The sequence below is a fragment of the Watersipora subatra genome, chromosome 6 (assembly GCF_963576615.1).
Source record: "Watersipora subatra chromosome 6, tzWatSuba1.1, whole genome shotgun sequence".
Lineage (NCBI taxonomy): Eukaryota > Metazoa > Bryozoa > Gymnolaemata > Cheilostomatida > Watersiporidae > Watersipora > Watersipora subatra.
The window spans coordinates 43,697,275-43,712,974 of NC_088713.1; the positions used below are offsets into that span (position 1 = coordinate 43,697,275).

At 34.4% G+C, this 15,700-nt stretch overlaps 1 protein-coding gene and 1 long non-coding RNA gene across 2 annotated transcripts; one reads left to right on the plus strand and one right to left on the minus strand.

Annotated features, from left to right (window-relative positions):
* The first annotated feature begins 12,460 nt into the window (after positions 1 to 12,460).
* Positions 12,461 to 15,296, plus strand: LOC137398711 (uncharacterized). The gene is made up of 3 exons (XM_068084899.1): positions 12,461 to 12,566; positions 12,835 to 13,048; positions 14,271 to 15,296. Exons 1-3 carry the CDS (start codon positions 12,477 to 12,479, stop codon positions 14,354 to 14,356), a joined length of 390 nt encoding a protein of 129 aa, XP_067941000.1. The 5' UTR covers positions 12,461 to 12,476; the 3' UTR covers positions 14,357 to 15,296.
* On the minus strand, positions 13,091 to 14,385 carry LOC137398712 (uncharacterized). Its single transcript, XR_010978998.1, has 3 exons — positions 14,245 to 14,385; positions 13,818 to 13,991; positions 13,091 to 13,664 (listed from the first exon to the last, which is right to left on the minus strand). It is a non-coding gene; the product is annotated as an uncharacterized lncRNA (long non-coding RNA).
* Positions 15,297 to 15,700: the final 404 nt, after the last annotated feature.

The following is a 15,700-nucleotide window of genomic DNA, read 5'->3' on the forward strand; positions in this document are numbered from 1 at the left end:
TTTAATGAATTCTTATGTAAATAGTTACCATTTTCATAGTTGAAACTAAATGTTTCTGTGGTGCTCTATAAATTCATTCAATGTTTTTTGAAATGGAGCAAACCTCAATCAGAAATTAAAAGGCCATACCTGGAATAGTAGACATTAGATTGGATAACCAAGTAGCAGAGCTCAGAGTATCCAGTGTCACCAAGTCTTCTCCACTTGCCAAACAAAAATTCTTAGCAGCCTCCCAGGTCTCTGTCTGGTTGATATGCCTGAGACAGGTCTGAGAGTGAGGGTTGAAATAATACTCTGGAGGGCAGTTTTCTTTAGCTAAAAGAGAAGAATAAATGAAAACGTATAGGATAATTATAAAAAAGGTAACAAACAAAAAAATGGGCATTTGTTAAAATGTAGCTAAAACAGTATTAAAACGTAAGACAATGATATAGTGATAACATGAATAAGAAAAGAGAAAAAAAAGGTTTTGATTCACAAGAAAAAAGAATAGAACTTTAGAATCTTTAAATCTCTCAAGCAATGTCTTCAGATAGCTGAAGTTCTTTTCCCTTGGATTTTCAGAAAACTGATACTAACATTTATTGAGAAAAGAAATCATTGTAAGTAAACATAAGATTTTTGTGTTACTATTAAGCCTTGACTAACCGTCATAGAAATCTTTAGAAGAAAAAAAGCCATTCTGAGCAGCAGCCAAAGGTGAGTCATACAACCGGCAGATCTTCTCTTCAATATCAAATTCAAAGGCTTCACAAATGAAATTGTTTGACAAGAAACACAGAGCAGAGCATTTCATAAGAGAGTTCACTTCGCGTTCAACAACTGCATCAGAGCCTGGCTGGCAGAACCTTTTTACATACAAGTTCTTTTTGCTTCCATTACCCTAAAACCACAAAGAATATTGCATTACAAATATATGTACAAACCTTCATACATTTCTTTAATACAAATTTTTGTTGGAAGTTGTTTTTTTATTGTGGAAAGTGAAACAACAAACAAAAGTTTAAAAAGAAATAGTTCATCATAACATAAGATAAATTAGATTAGACTTAAGATAATATTATCTGAGGTATCATATATGCTGTTTGTTTGTATTTACTACCTTTGAATTTGCAACTTGTCATGTTCATGCAATTCCTTCGTTTCACCGATAGAGGGTTACAATACAGACCTATAACTTATTTCACTACTTTAATTTATTTATTTAAAGTACTTTAACACACTTAGTATTATATAATTTACTCAACTAGTAGAGGTTGACTAATATAAATGCACCAGATAACCTTCTTATAGAAATTTCAACCCTGAATAAATAAGGTTAAACCATAGTATTGGGCTATAAAGATACACAAATATCAAATACAAGTAGCACACCAAACCTGAACAGCCAACAATAATATAAGAACTCTGATGAAGTATGACCTCATGTTACAACTGATAGAGCGGAGTACCCTTAGAAAGACAGAGACTGAAGTAAGCAAATGAAACAGCATCTGAGAAAGAGACAGTTTTTATATGCTTCCATATACTCATATTTTATTGCTTGCAGGTAAAGGGGTGGATAAAAGAAGGTAATGTGAGTGGTTTCTAGCCTTGGCTCCTTGTGTATCATCATTGCTATGAAATTCTACAATGAAACTATCCAATAATGGATTTTCTTCAACATGTAGTGGTACAAAGCAGAGCTCTGCAAGCATTCTATTTATATCCACTCCTGCAAATGGATTTTTTAAAGTGAAGATACAAATCGTAATTATACATCATGCTTGATTATTGGGTTTGGCTGGTAAATGGTTCTCAAAGAAGCAACCAACATTTGAAAGTTTCACATTCTATTTTACAGTATTACTGTGAAGTCAGATACATATTGAGTACCACTTGAAGCTAGACTAATCAAGTGCAAACAATTGATCAAACAACTCAGAAGATGAGTCTAGACACAGATAGACAGGTGATCCATTGCATTATGTAATGGATGGTTGTTTCACAGTTCACTGATGAGTCTGAGATCGTGTGGCCATCTTAAGAGTTTGGGTTCAGCATGAACTCTGGTAATGCTTTTTATCCAGTTATCAAGAAGCAAGTAATGTTCCAGTTGTAATCTGGGTCAGCTTAAGTATTTCAGCCTCTTAAGGCATCACAAATCATAAATGTGAAATTCTCATTATTTTTTGGTTAATAATAGTACTAATGACAGAGATTATTATATTTCTGATAATAAGGACCATGATAATAATAGTTATAATAACAAAATGGTACAACAATAATATAATAATATTAATATAATAATATTAATATAATAAATAGGGAGTTATTATATAACTAATATATATAACTTTTTTAGGGACTGAAGCAAAAATAAACTTTTCGGTATATGATGAATCTTGGAATCAACCTGCTCAAGTACTTCGCGTGGTCTGGAGAAATCCATTCTCATGGATAACTCGACCTTGGACCTTTTTTACTGTACACGAAAGATTCGCTCCTGCAGAAATTGTACTTGACAGTCGTGTCCATCTTTTGTCAATTACTTCTAAGAAGGCAACATTTACACGAGTTGACTGCGATATACCAAATGTGAAGTCACATCCTTTCACTTGGCTGGTTCAAACAAAACAAACTACCCATCTGATTGTTTTACCGATCCAAGTGTTCTATGATCTGGTCCAAAATATTGATGTAAATGATCGAAAGGTTGTTTGGATGTTTCATACAGCCAGATGTGGTTCCACTGCATGGGCTCAGGTTTTTAACCAACTTCCAGGGTGGACTGTGTTTTCAGAATCACAAGTGATGTATTACAGTGTTTTGTACGGTGACCATGGATACTGCAGCGCTGAAAGTTTCTCTGAAACTGAGATTTACAGAAAGATGCTGGAAGCTACTATAAAAATATACTTACGAAAAACATCCGAGGGCAGCTCAATCTTTTGGAAAGGAATGCACATGGATGAGCACTCAATAAAAGTTATCACTAAGTGTTTTCCTCATCATAAATTTCTCTTTGCTTACAGAGAAGTTCGTCCTTCCACAAGTTCTTTTGACCGAGTCTTCGGAAACACTGCATTAATTAGAAAGGATCTAAGGTCTCTCATGCATGATCCAAGCGATGATGACTGGTGGTTCCAGCCTTCTAACACCAGAGCATTTACAAATGGTTACGATCATCAATTTTGCAAAAAGGTCATCACTAAAGTAAGACCAAGATGGCTAGTAGAATGGGGATGCTTTTGGTGGGCTGCTAAAATCACAACTGTTCTACAGTCTTTGGATGATGGAATAGTAGTCCAACCGATTAAATATGAAAACCTAGTTAGTGACCGACGAGGAACAGTTACTAAAGTTTTTGACTATCTAGATATTCCTGGAGATTTGGTGGAAATTGCCTGTGAAACTTTAAATTATGATAGTCAGGCTGGAGTCACTAATTTGAGCTGGAAAAGTCGGGCTAAAGGAGACTCAGCCATTTGGACCAGAGATACAGAATCGGTGGAAAGGTGTAACATGATTCTAAGAGAATTTAACCTCCCAGAAATCCAAAGTCACTTTAATTTACCTGATACTTTCTAATCCATGTGCAGCTGACTGTTGGGTTGTTTTCTACTAAATAAAAGGCGATTGAAGTCTAGTTAAATAAAAGTTTTTATGAGTTTAAATTAATTTGAACAAATTATTCGGTTATTCTATATAATTTTAATAAGTTTTTAACCTTTTTTTAAAAGTTTTAATTACACACATTACACCCAATGGTACATATCCCTGTTAAGGCATACATGATTAATTCGGTAGACATACATGTATATACCATTAATTTCTAACCTCTCGTGATGTCAGAGTTTAGAGTCAGCTGACTTTTTATCTACTCGGTTTATTACTACTTACGTGAAGAAAAAGTTACACCTGAGGAGTAAATCTGTTAAAGCTGCTAGTACATCCCTTTTCAATTTGGTAAACATTTTGCAGTAGTTATGTTGTTTATGCTGTTTATAATTATTGCTTAATGGCTATCATTGTGAATAAATTTATTGAAGTTTGTACACATAATACATGTACACAATATATGAAAGTAAACAGACTTGATACAGCATTTATAAGGTTGTTAGTTGTTGCATGTTAACCAACAGGTTTACTATGTTATATAGTAAGTACTTGGAATCTGTTTTATGTACATTTATATGCTTTTTAGTTTAAATTTATTGAAGTTTGTACACATAATACATGTACACAATATATAAAAGTAAACAGACTTGATACAGCATTCATAAGGTTGTTAGTTGTTGCATGTTAACCACTAGGTTTGCATGTTATACATTAATGTACACATGTTATACAGCAATGTTATATGATGTTGTATGTTTATGTGTTGTGTTCTCTATATATATATACATATATAAATGTCTATATACATGTTTATATATACATATATAAATGTCTATATACATGTATATATATATACATATATAAATGTCTATATACATGTATATATATATACATATATAAATGTCTATATACATGTATATATACATATATATAAATGTCTATATATATACATATATAAATGTCTATATATATATAAAATTGTTTCCTCACCCCGGTTTACCTGTATGGGTGGTAGTTTCTGTTCTAACTCGGGTCTCCTACCAGAGACCTGGGAGTTTGAGCACTCGCCTCAAGATCTTAGCTGTTCCCAATAGCGCACTTTTCTGCAACTCACCTGAGTTGATTGCTGTCGGTATTTGGGCAAGCCACATTTTATGCGCCGGTGTTATTGCGCCCAGTGCCCCAATGACTACTGGGATTACAGTTGTTCTTACATCCCAGCATTTTTTCAATCTCTTCTCCAAGAGGGAGATATTTCTCTACCTTTTCTTTTTCTTTGCTGGCTATATTGTAGTCATTGGGTACTGCTATTTCTATTATAGTAGTTCTCTTGTTCTCCTTGTCCACCACCACTATATCTGGTTGGTTTGCCAAGACATGCTTGTCAGTTCGGATGTAGAAGTCCCAGAGGATCTTAGCGCGGTCATTTTCATTGACCTTACCAGGAGCTTCCCACCAGTGTTGTGGTTTATTAAGGCCATACTCGTCACATAGACTTCTATACACAACACCTGCGACATGATTATGCTGCTAAGTGTATACGTTTCCTGCTAGCTGCTTGCATCCACTGATGATGTGTTGGATGGTCTCATGTGCATCTTTGCACAGCCTGCATCTAGAGTAGACATATATATATATATATATATATATATATATATATATATATATATATATATATATATATATATATATATATATATATATATATATATATATATATATATATATATATATATATATATATATATATATATATATATAGTCAAATTGTAGTGAATAGGAGGCCACTTTGGAAAATATATCCACGATATAGGGCTTTTGGATAATAGGAGGCTTCTGATAGGAGGCTTCGCTAAAAACATGCTAAAACAACTCGACTCGTCATGCTGATCGCATACGTATCTATTTTGCATTTTGCAAAAATTTTGCCGGAGAATGCAACATTTTGGAAAATTTTGCAGGTTGGGAGGCTCTGTAGTATGAATTGGAGGGCCTCCCATTAGCGCATAAATTGAATTTTCTTATACAAAATTTGGAGTTGTTTTCTCTTTTGCACAAGCAATTATCTTCTCTTTAATTTCATGGACTCCTATTAGGTTTTTTATGTCTAGCATTAGATAGTCTTAGTGTCAAGGTCTACATTACTTCTTTTTATATGAATTTAGCTAAATTCCATATGATATTTAATTTTAAGGATTTTAGTTGCAATGAACCTTGATTATTAGATAAAATGTTTTAATAATAGGTTGCAAAAGCCAACTAACTCGGTTTTCAGGACTTTGGTCAACTAATGCCAAAAAAAAGACTTATTGGCAAATATTTTTGTGCTTTGATCAAATGTTTGTCATATTGTTTATTCACATGAAAATTTTGTTTCACCCTTTATAGCTTGTTCGTGTCAAGCAACACAAGAACTAGCATTTTGTTAGTTTTAAACAAGTTGCAATAATGATCGGATTGGTATCGAGATCATCATAGTTTTCACATAGAAAAAAATACACTTTGTGATCATATATTAAAGCATCGCATATATTCAAGCATGCTGCAAATATGCCCGTTACATTCACAGAGCTAAAATGTTCAAAACATAAATTTCAAACATGAACTGTGACCACTTTCGTTACTAAAACATGTTCATCAAATCCAATCATTGCTACTAGCAAACAAAACTGGAAAAGATAGCATGTGGTGGCCTTTGAATTATAAAAAAATTTACGATAGGAGCCTTCGATGAAACCAAGGAGTAACTTTGAACACACTGTGAAGATTACATAGATATTCATCTCGCATTTATCAACATTGGTCAACACTTTCATTTCAAAATATCATTCTTAGTCAAAAGAAAAAATGAATTCATAAGCGGCCCCTTAAGGGAGTAGAGTTTAGAGATGTTATAAGCTTAATATAGGCGTGTCAAACAAATAGTTTAATTGAGTGCAACAATGACAAAGACAATATTATTACAAACAATGAGTTTGTATAAACCTAAAGGTCTTTTGTGAAAATGGAACCAACCATCAAAAGCAGCCCGAACAGTTGTTGCAATACCAAAATATTGAAAATTGAATGATTTACAAAGCATAGCATCAAACCTTTTGTCAACAAAAATGGATTATCTGATTTATTTCTGTCAAATAAAGTTTTAGAGCTTCAAAACACTGCCGCTACAATAATTGTCTTGCGATTTGTGTGAGCAGTCCCTTGCATGTTGAGTATAGTGCAATATGTTATGGTTAGTGTAACCAACGGCTAGGCACAATTTTTTACAATAATATTCTAGCAAGACATCTCTAAAGTAATTGGCAAGGGAACTTTGCTGATTGCAGACACGCCCAGTTGCAGAAAGAACTTCAAGCTTGGATGTCTTTCCTGTCACTGGAGACCTTTTTGGAAATTGAACCACAACCTGTCGTTTGAAGGTCAGGCATTCTAGACCACTATGCTTCAACGGGTAGAGTTGCTGCTCTTCCTGCAAAGAAACCATTTAGTAAGTTGTATAGTTGAAAATTAGGAGAATTTTGAACCCTACCCATTTTACAGTCTTTCCCAAAATATCAAGGAGGTTTTCTAACATTAATTACTAAAAAGTGTGTTCCATCACGTTGTTTCAAAATACTTAGGAAATGGACCTGAACTTTAAAAGGAAGCTCTTGCAGCGGGTTACTTTGGCAGCACTACTACATTTAGGTGTGGCACAGAAGATGTCTTCCTACTGAAACTGCATAATTACATTTCTCCTAAAGATATTGCAATTCTAAGTATGCTGATGTTCCACCTAACAATAAAACTTTAATCAATAAGCTTTTCTTTGAAAAAGTTTGTTTTAATGTTGTGGTTAACACAAATCATTTCGCTCAGTAAAATTAAAAACAATGATTATCATCAGTGATTTATTTCAAGCTAATGCTTCTTTGTTCAAATCTTAGTTAAGAATGGTATCATTGAAATATAATATGTAATAAATAGTTGGATTAAGAAAAGCTCTATTTTACAAACCAACAATTACAGCGGTACTGTTCCTTTCCCTTCTAAGCAAAACGCACAAAAATCAACAACATTGTACACATTCAGCCTGTACTATTATGAGAACCGTATATGTCCATCTAAAGCCACAGTTGGAAATCAGAAAAAAAAATTGTGTCACATAGGATTTAAACTTGCAAGATTCAACGCGTTAGACTGACACAATAACAATTGTGCTAATTGACCTTCTTGCAATAGTTTGCAATAATTGAATGTTTAATTATTGCAACTGACAATATTTTACCGCACTCTAGACTGCCATGGTATTTTTAGTACAAACCAAGTTTAGTCCAACTCTTGAGCTGAATAAAATTATTAACTGTCTAACAGTCAATGTTTTTTCATGCACAGATTGACTATTTAATTGTATAAAAATCCCTTATTATTCAGTTGGCCTTTAACACTCTAAGGTTGGTGTGTTTAGATATGCCTATTGCTGCCATCCATGTACCAATTAAGCATCGGCTTACTGTCAGTCATTGTACTGAAACATCGTGATTTTACTTCATGGTATGTTCACGGGTTTTTTAAACTTCAAACTCTAAAACATTTTTGTAACATTTTATTTTGCAAACGTGTTACCAGAGCTATGCACCAAATCGACATGTTTATGCTTTGTGCATTACTAAACCTATGTAAAGCTGTGATCGCAATGAAACTAAAATGATCATCTCCAATTTTACTTACACTTACAAAACTATTATTTCCGTCAGAACTTAGCAGATTACCGTCAGAGTTAGTGCTGCGTCTTTCATTATCTTTCTAATTACTAAGCCAGATTTTGAATTGGCTGCAATTTCATCAACATATGTAACTCTTTGTTTTTTAAGTCGCGAGGAACTTGCGAAGGCCATAATAACGCTAAATAGTTCAAATGTTGAAAAAAAGATGAGCGTTTCCGAGTTGAAATTTTCCAAACAAAGACTTAAAACAGACTTGCGAATTTATGCAACTTTCATAGAAAAATATTTAGACAACACTGTCAATACTATAAAAGTACTAAAGGTCGTTGGTTATGTTATCAACAAGTAATAAAATTAAGTTACTATGCGACTGCTTGAAAATTTGCTATAGTGTGCATATGACAGTTGGCCATACACTTTGCATAAATGCGCATATGGCAGCAAAAGGGATATCTTGCTATGAACAGTTTCTATAGTTACATGTTTTCCATGCGCTTCTGCCTTGCCAGTATTTAGGTATTTTATATAATAAAGACATTTAGCTTTAGCTGCTACTTACCACACTCCTAACTGGCAATAGTTTGAAACACCAGAATAGGGTTGTAGTCTATAGCACTAAGCTATCGTACAATACTGTTTTGAATGCATCTTAGGGTGTATCATCTAAGTACTTTTACTATCGCGAAATTCTGCTTGCGACCTGAAACACGGAGGTGAAAAACACTGACTGAAACACGACCACACAGTGGGATGCCAATTTAAAAGCCAAGCAGAACTTCATTGAGACAGCTGATCTAAAAAAGAAACAATATTTACTTGCAACAGGCTGAAACAACATTTACATACAACAGGCAGTGCAGCTCGGCACAACATACGCGTATAGCCAAGATCAATGTTCTATGGCTCTTACAAATATGTTTGTATAAAACACATTTTTATTGAGTAGCTGATTAATTAGCCTGTCATATGTGTACCTATTTGAAAGAAAAGAATCATCTGCCTGCATTGAACCAATAGAAAACATGTTAACAACCCTCACCGACCTGGGATTTTCCGTTTTTTGGGAGCACATATTTTTGTTCTCGCAATTTCGTTTTTTACTACAAGTGTAGTAAAAAAAACCTTGGTAACTTTAAAGGTCTGACACGGCTGGTTACTTAACCAGCCGTGTCAGACCTTTAAAGTTACCAAGGTTTCAGAAATGGGCAATCAATAGACTTTTGAAAATGGATTACTGATTGCTTCCTATGTTATTAGCGGAAAAGGCTGAGAACACGACCGAGCTCACACTGCAACACACTTTTAGCTTTTTCTTTGCATCATTATATGTAATAGGTTCTGTTGATTGATATGTTTATAAAAATCTCATAGGCGGTGTGGTTCAAAAATAGGGGCCATTCTAACCTGAGGGCACACACATTCATTGGTAAAAGTTAGGTCTTTAACAAAAGCCATTACATTTATGAGAATAGCGATTTGTATAACAAAATATGTTGTATTCTAATAAAAAGTGTATTACGTTGTTCTATATAGATTGATATGGTAATGATGCTACCACTACCAGGCACACTGGCCTTTTAGCTATAACTAAACAACCATTTGTATTAACCGTTTTAGGCAACACTCTTGCTCACCTAAATTCTGGAGTTTTCTGTTCATGTAATAATATTATGTTTTCCAAACTATGATACAATTAAAAGTGCTCTTGTGAATCCTGGTCATCAAATGTTTTAGCAATTTTTTATAACATCAAATGGCAATTCAAATTTCCTCTCTTCCAACAAGATCAATAATTTTTTTAATCTGTCTTAGCATTTTCAACTTATTAAAGAATGAAGTAATAAATTGTTCAAAAATCATGAACTTGTGGTATGACTACTACTCTATTTCTTACATCTATCGCAAAAAGTTATCGTCGACTTTTACGGACCTCAATTGCAATTTAAGAAAGCTTAAGATGAAGAGCTAAATATATAAAATAAGTACATAGATTCATTGCAAGTTTACCAATTTTTGATGAGCTGAAATAGAAGTAGCATAAGTTGAATCAGTGCTTTTATTGAATAACAACAGGTTTTATGTAAACTAAAATCATTTATTGTAGGCAGGTGACACTGGAGGCAAATATAAACAGACAAGATCCTCATGCACACTTTTCGATCAATGTGGATTTTATTTGTATTATTAATACTGATTACACTAAAACTATTTAGTTCTTCTTAAATGGCCAGTGATCAAATTTTGAAATCTCACATTGCAGATGCATATTAACCGACTTAGCGTTGGAAGGCATTTGACACCACAACGATCATTTTCCCTATATTTTCCAAGTTTATTAAAAATCCAAAAAGTTTACATCACTTCTATTATTTGAATTATTTTGATTCTGATCAAACAAAAAGTCACTAATGATCGCAGGATCAAATAATCTTTTATTTTACCGTTTTGAAAGTCGAGCTGATGTTGACTGTTTTTTCCAAATTTTATTCTTTTTCAAGGAGAGGCAATTTGTTTAGTTTTTAGCACAAATCAAAGCCTCTCAGATAATCATTTCATATTGTAAATCATCAACCGATATATTGTTGATGATATTTAAAACTTAGTAGTGTTCATATCCTTTGTTTAACGTTACTAGGCGACAGTTTTATAAACGTCTACCGAAAGCGACATAAATTTTGTTTCTTCACGCAACCGGTAAACGACATTTTAGTCGTTTCTCTGCCAAAGGGTTAACACTAAAATAGTACGTCCAGCAAGTCCAGCAAAATCAAGAACAGTTTAGACCAACAGATTTTGCAAGCAAATAATTTTTTTAACAAATATGCTTCAAGATGTCATTTCTTACAGAAATAATTTTTTCAGTTGTCTAAGCTAGGATTATTAAAAATAAGTCAGCTTGCTTTATAACTCGCATGTTTTTAGACCACTTTGAATTACTCTTTCTAGGTTTAATGTTTTCTTCCAAAATACGCATGATACAACTAAAACACAATTAACACTAAAATAATATGTCCTAAGCTCCAACGAACAACATGAGCCTTCAATTGCTGTGCAGACGGCTTTTCTCCAAAAATTGTAATCTATTTGAAGAAGGTTCAATGCTGGGACAAAAAAACATGAAGTTGCCCTTTCGAGCACTTTAAAAAAATTCAAAAAATCTGAGATTATATAGACATTATTAAAGTCCTTTAAATAGCTCAGAAGTTTCTAGAAGAACAGATTTTCAGCCTTGGTTTACACGATTATGGCATGTGCTTTTACAATAAAGTTACTCTGCCATTGGCATGCAAGTGCCACTGCGCCTGTTTGTTACAGTTCGTTTTTGTAACACTATTCAAGAAAACTGAAATAATTACTAGCTCAGGTAAAATTTCCACTTTAATGCTCATATCAACCGATTAAACAATTAAAAACATTCTGGTTAATTGGCAGTAGACATGAATTTGGAGACAAACAAGAAGGTGAAGTAAATAAAAGCAACAAAAGACTGATTGATGCTTGTTGTTGCTAACTAACAAGGTGAAAGCGGTGTCTGTCTGACTTTTCATTTATCCATCGTCGGGATACAGTTAGGAAAAATATATATTTTTGATGAGACTAGAGCTCATAACATTCATCTGGGTATATCAATACTCCAATGCTTGCACCAATAGGTAGCTTTCCAATTTTTGGGAGTTTATGAAAGGCTAGTCATTTTTTCTATTTTTTAACACAACTGACATCTTCTAATGGCAAACTAGTTTAACTCTTTTGCTACTGCATAAAATTCTGACCGAATGATTAAAGGTTGACTTGCAACAAAATTCACATTACAGTTATTTGGTATCAAAAGATTCGCCATGTTTTACTCTGTTGTGTGGTAGGTGCCAAACACGTGGAAATGTGATTAAAAGCTCTTAAAAGCTCAAAAACAAAAAGCCGCCGTAGGTTGGAATCTCTTGATTTCGATGACGTATCCGCGCTGTATGGTTATTGTCTTGTCACGTGATGTTCTCGCGTGAATTGAAAGGCCAATAAAAAGCTCAATATCAAACTTATCGTAGCAATAGTTTATGATAATCACTTCGGGTTTTACCTAAGACCCCGTATTAAATATAGATGCTCGCTACTTTACAGTTTCGGCTTGGCCATTCCGTTCGACTATTCATGTCCGAGTTGCGATCATAAAACATGTCAAATTCTGAAGAGTTAAGACCCTGGCGTTTCGAGCCTGACGCTCTATCTGAAGAAGATCCTCAACAGAATCAAACCTCCCAGCAAGTAAGCACCGCCACTAGCCAGCTCTTATGTGCCAAGCTAGCTAGTAGTAATAGTTTTAGCTTGAGAGTGATAGAACGAATATTATTATATATGATTTTAATGATGATAATTATCGCTTCAATATTGCGAAAAAATAATTACAGATTTTTCTCGAATGACAACATTAACAATTTTAATATTTAAATCTATTGCTGCACTGATATACTGTTGGATAACATCGACCTGATGTATTAGCTATGGTTGCATAGACATCTGTTCATTTCTTTAGAAGCTAATACCACCGGCTACAGAGTGGTGTGCCTGCGAGCGTTGTCAAGACATGCCATCTCTTCCTGAATGTTTGTGCTGCCATTATGCCGAGTTTGCGCATTGTCTCCTTGACCGAGGAGAGCATGAATGCCTGCGTATGCATCCTGGTGTAAACGAATTTGTGGCGTCTGCACCCCTTGAGTTGAGGTGGAATAATTACCTGCGATATCATAGTGAGTTGGATATTCATTTAATGCCAACAACACCAAGGCTATGCTAATGTGTCAAGCATTATCTACAATTCTTGTGTTACACATTTAATGCATCAGTTGAACACACATATTCTGAACTCGTGGAACACAAGGAGAACTGGTATATTTGGCTTGTACACTTACTACAGTAGAGAGTGTATTAGTTTTATGATTTTATTATATAAAGATCGAGATTATTTTGATGATCAGCAATTATTGTTTTTCAATAGTTGTTTTGGTAGATAATCTATTCCCATTTGGAGAGCCATCGCCAAATGCTCGGAAAAGGTTGTGTGCATACCGCAATCTTGTGTTTTGGTTTATGCCGCAAATCTTGTTTGCGAGTCTGCAAACTCTTCTTCATCATCCGTTGGTGGGAAAAGAGCCCGAATCTTAGACACCAAGCATGCAGGTAGAGGCCGTCGCTCACGGCGACAAATTTGCGGCATAAGCCAAAACAAGCTTGCAGTACGCACACAACCTTTGTAACAACATCCGTTGTAATGGACCGCACTCTCAGGCCGTGGGAAATTAGATCGGACTGGCATCGCTTGAAGCCTTTCAGCTCCATGGTGTTAGAGCTGATGGTCTCTGTTGACTGCAAAGTAAAGAAAGTTACGACCAACAATTAGTTTCACATTATTTGAATGAACTATTTAGCTAGATGAGCAACTTCATGTTTATGTATTGATAACTACTAAAAAATTTGGGTTTTTGTCAGGCTGTGAAGTAAAAACTGTCAAAGTTTTACCTTGACAAGACGGCTGCTGACTATTAAACCGCAGCTCTTATCCATCATAGTGTAGGCTCTGTATAGTGCGCAATGCCCCGGACTATCGCATCTACCGTCACCTGCCAAATCAAGCTCCCAATCGATTGCTGCCATCAATCCTTCGTTATGCAGGGTGTACTGCTCAGCAATACACTGTAAAATATTGTAAAACTTCATTATACAAGATTAATTTGTATCATTATCATTAGTCTAAGAATGTAGAATCCTCTTCCCCCTTTTTGTGCTATATTATGATGAAGAATCAGAATTTTGAATTATAATATATTTTGCTTGAAGGATGACATATTTTCATTTAAAAAAAAATTGTTTCTAAATGTTATTCAATTAGTGTGCCAAGCTTTTACTCACATTTTCCAAGTTTATGAGTAAATATTAACACTCATACCATGTAAGTATTCTCTTTGTTGGTAGAGGCAAACGCTGTGGCTTGGTATTGCGATGTTCAGGAGCGACAGAAAACGGAGGTTCTGCGTAAGGCATCCGCCAGAAAAGAGTGATGCAGCTGCCAGCAGGGGATTGATGGCGTGAGCTCTGTTCACTCTGGCAGTTGTTTCCCAAGTGTACGATCGGTGACAGGAGGCACATGTAACCTTGAACTCTACCCATCCGCCTTCTCGCACCATCGTGAATGAGCAGGGGAGAGCGTAGGTGTGACAGTGAAATAGTCGCTGGAGTGCTGTCACACTTACTATTATTTTCTCCTCTTTGAAGGAGGATTCGGTTCTGAAATCACAACACAATAGTTGACTTGCAATAAGATTTGTACAACATCATTTCCTGTTATTATATCATATTTGCTTGATCAGAAGAAAAATAAATATATAGCCATGCAATCATGACACAGATTTTACAAAACCCTATCAGAATCCATGATATTGTAAAGATAAAATGTGAGTAATAACTCTATGGATATTTTTTATATTTTGTCAAGTTTGGTTTAGTTCAGCTCTATCTTACATGTAATTGGAGAGCGTTTGACGCTGGCCGACATAGCGCTCAAACTTCCCAGTCTTCAGTGATTGGCACAAACTCTTCATCTAATACTAATAATAATCAACTAATAATATTAATATGCTATTAACGATGATACCAGAAAATGACAATAACTATTTTATATAACATATCTATAAGTGAGTGGGGTTAAGAAATTTGGCGAAATTAATCGTGAAACAACATTATTTTATCAATTATATATTAATATATTACGTTTTACAGATAGATATGCAGTATGAATTAGTTTTGTTATTATAATAAGAATAATACACGTAATTAAAAAGATAAAATACTAATAATATAATATTACAATTAAATGACATTAATATTGTTATATTAAATATAGATTAATACAGTACTATTAGGAGAATACTAGATAATAACCCGAGTTACAACTACTAATACAAGTAGTTCATAAAATAAATTACTCACGTGCTTTGGTGATATGTGGAGTATGCAAACAGGCTAGAAAACATGTCGTCTTTGAACTGGCGAAAACAAAGGTAAGAGTAAGCAGGCGAATAAATAAAGTTTGTCACATCCAGCTTCACCCAGTTGCTCCACGCCCGGTGAAGGTCTGGTCTTTTCTCAGCTCTTGGCCAAAAAAAGGTGCTTCTCAGCTTGGCAGCTGCACAAACACTATATGGCGCGTTAGACATTATGACGAATTGAAATAAACAAGTTTAATATGAGAAAGCGTGTTTGCTATTTGCGATAGATCAAACTTGAACTGAAACTAACATTATCTGATCATGTGACTTACACTTCCCGCTATATGGCGCGAAAAATTTCTACAGCATTTTTCAACCATCATAGCGGACCAAAAGGCTCATCATTTTTATCAGAGA

Excerpts from the sequence above, each read along its gene's own strand:
- LOC137398711 (XM_068084899.1), top strand. The coding sequence starts at position 12,477 with ATGTCAAATTCTGAAGAGTTAAGACCCTGGCGTTTCGAGCCTGACGCT. Across the intron at positions 12,567-12,834 it reads AGAATCAAACCTCCCAGCAA|AAGCTAATACCACCGGCTAC; the intron begins GTAAGCACCGCC and ends TCATTTCTTTAG. Across the intron at positions 13,049-14,270 it reads TAATTACCTGCGATATCATA|AGGCAAACGCTGTGGCTTGG; the intron begins GTGAGTTGGATA and ends CTTTGTTGGTAG.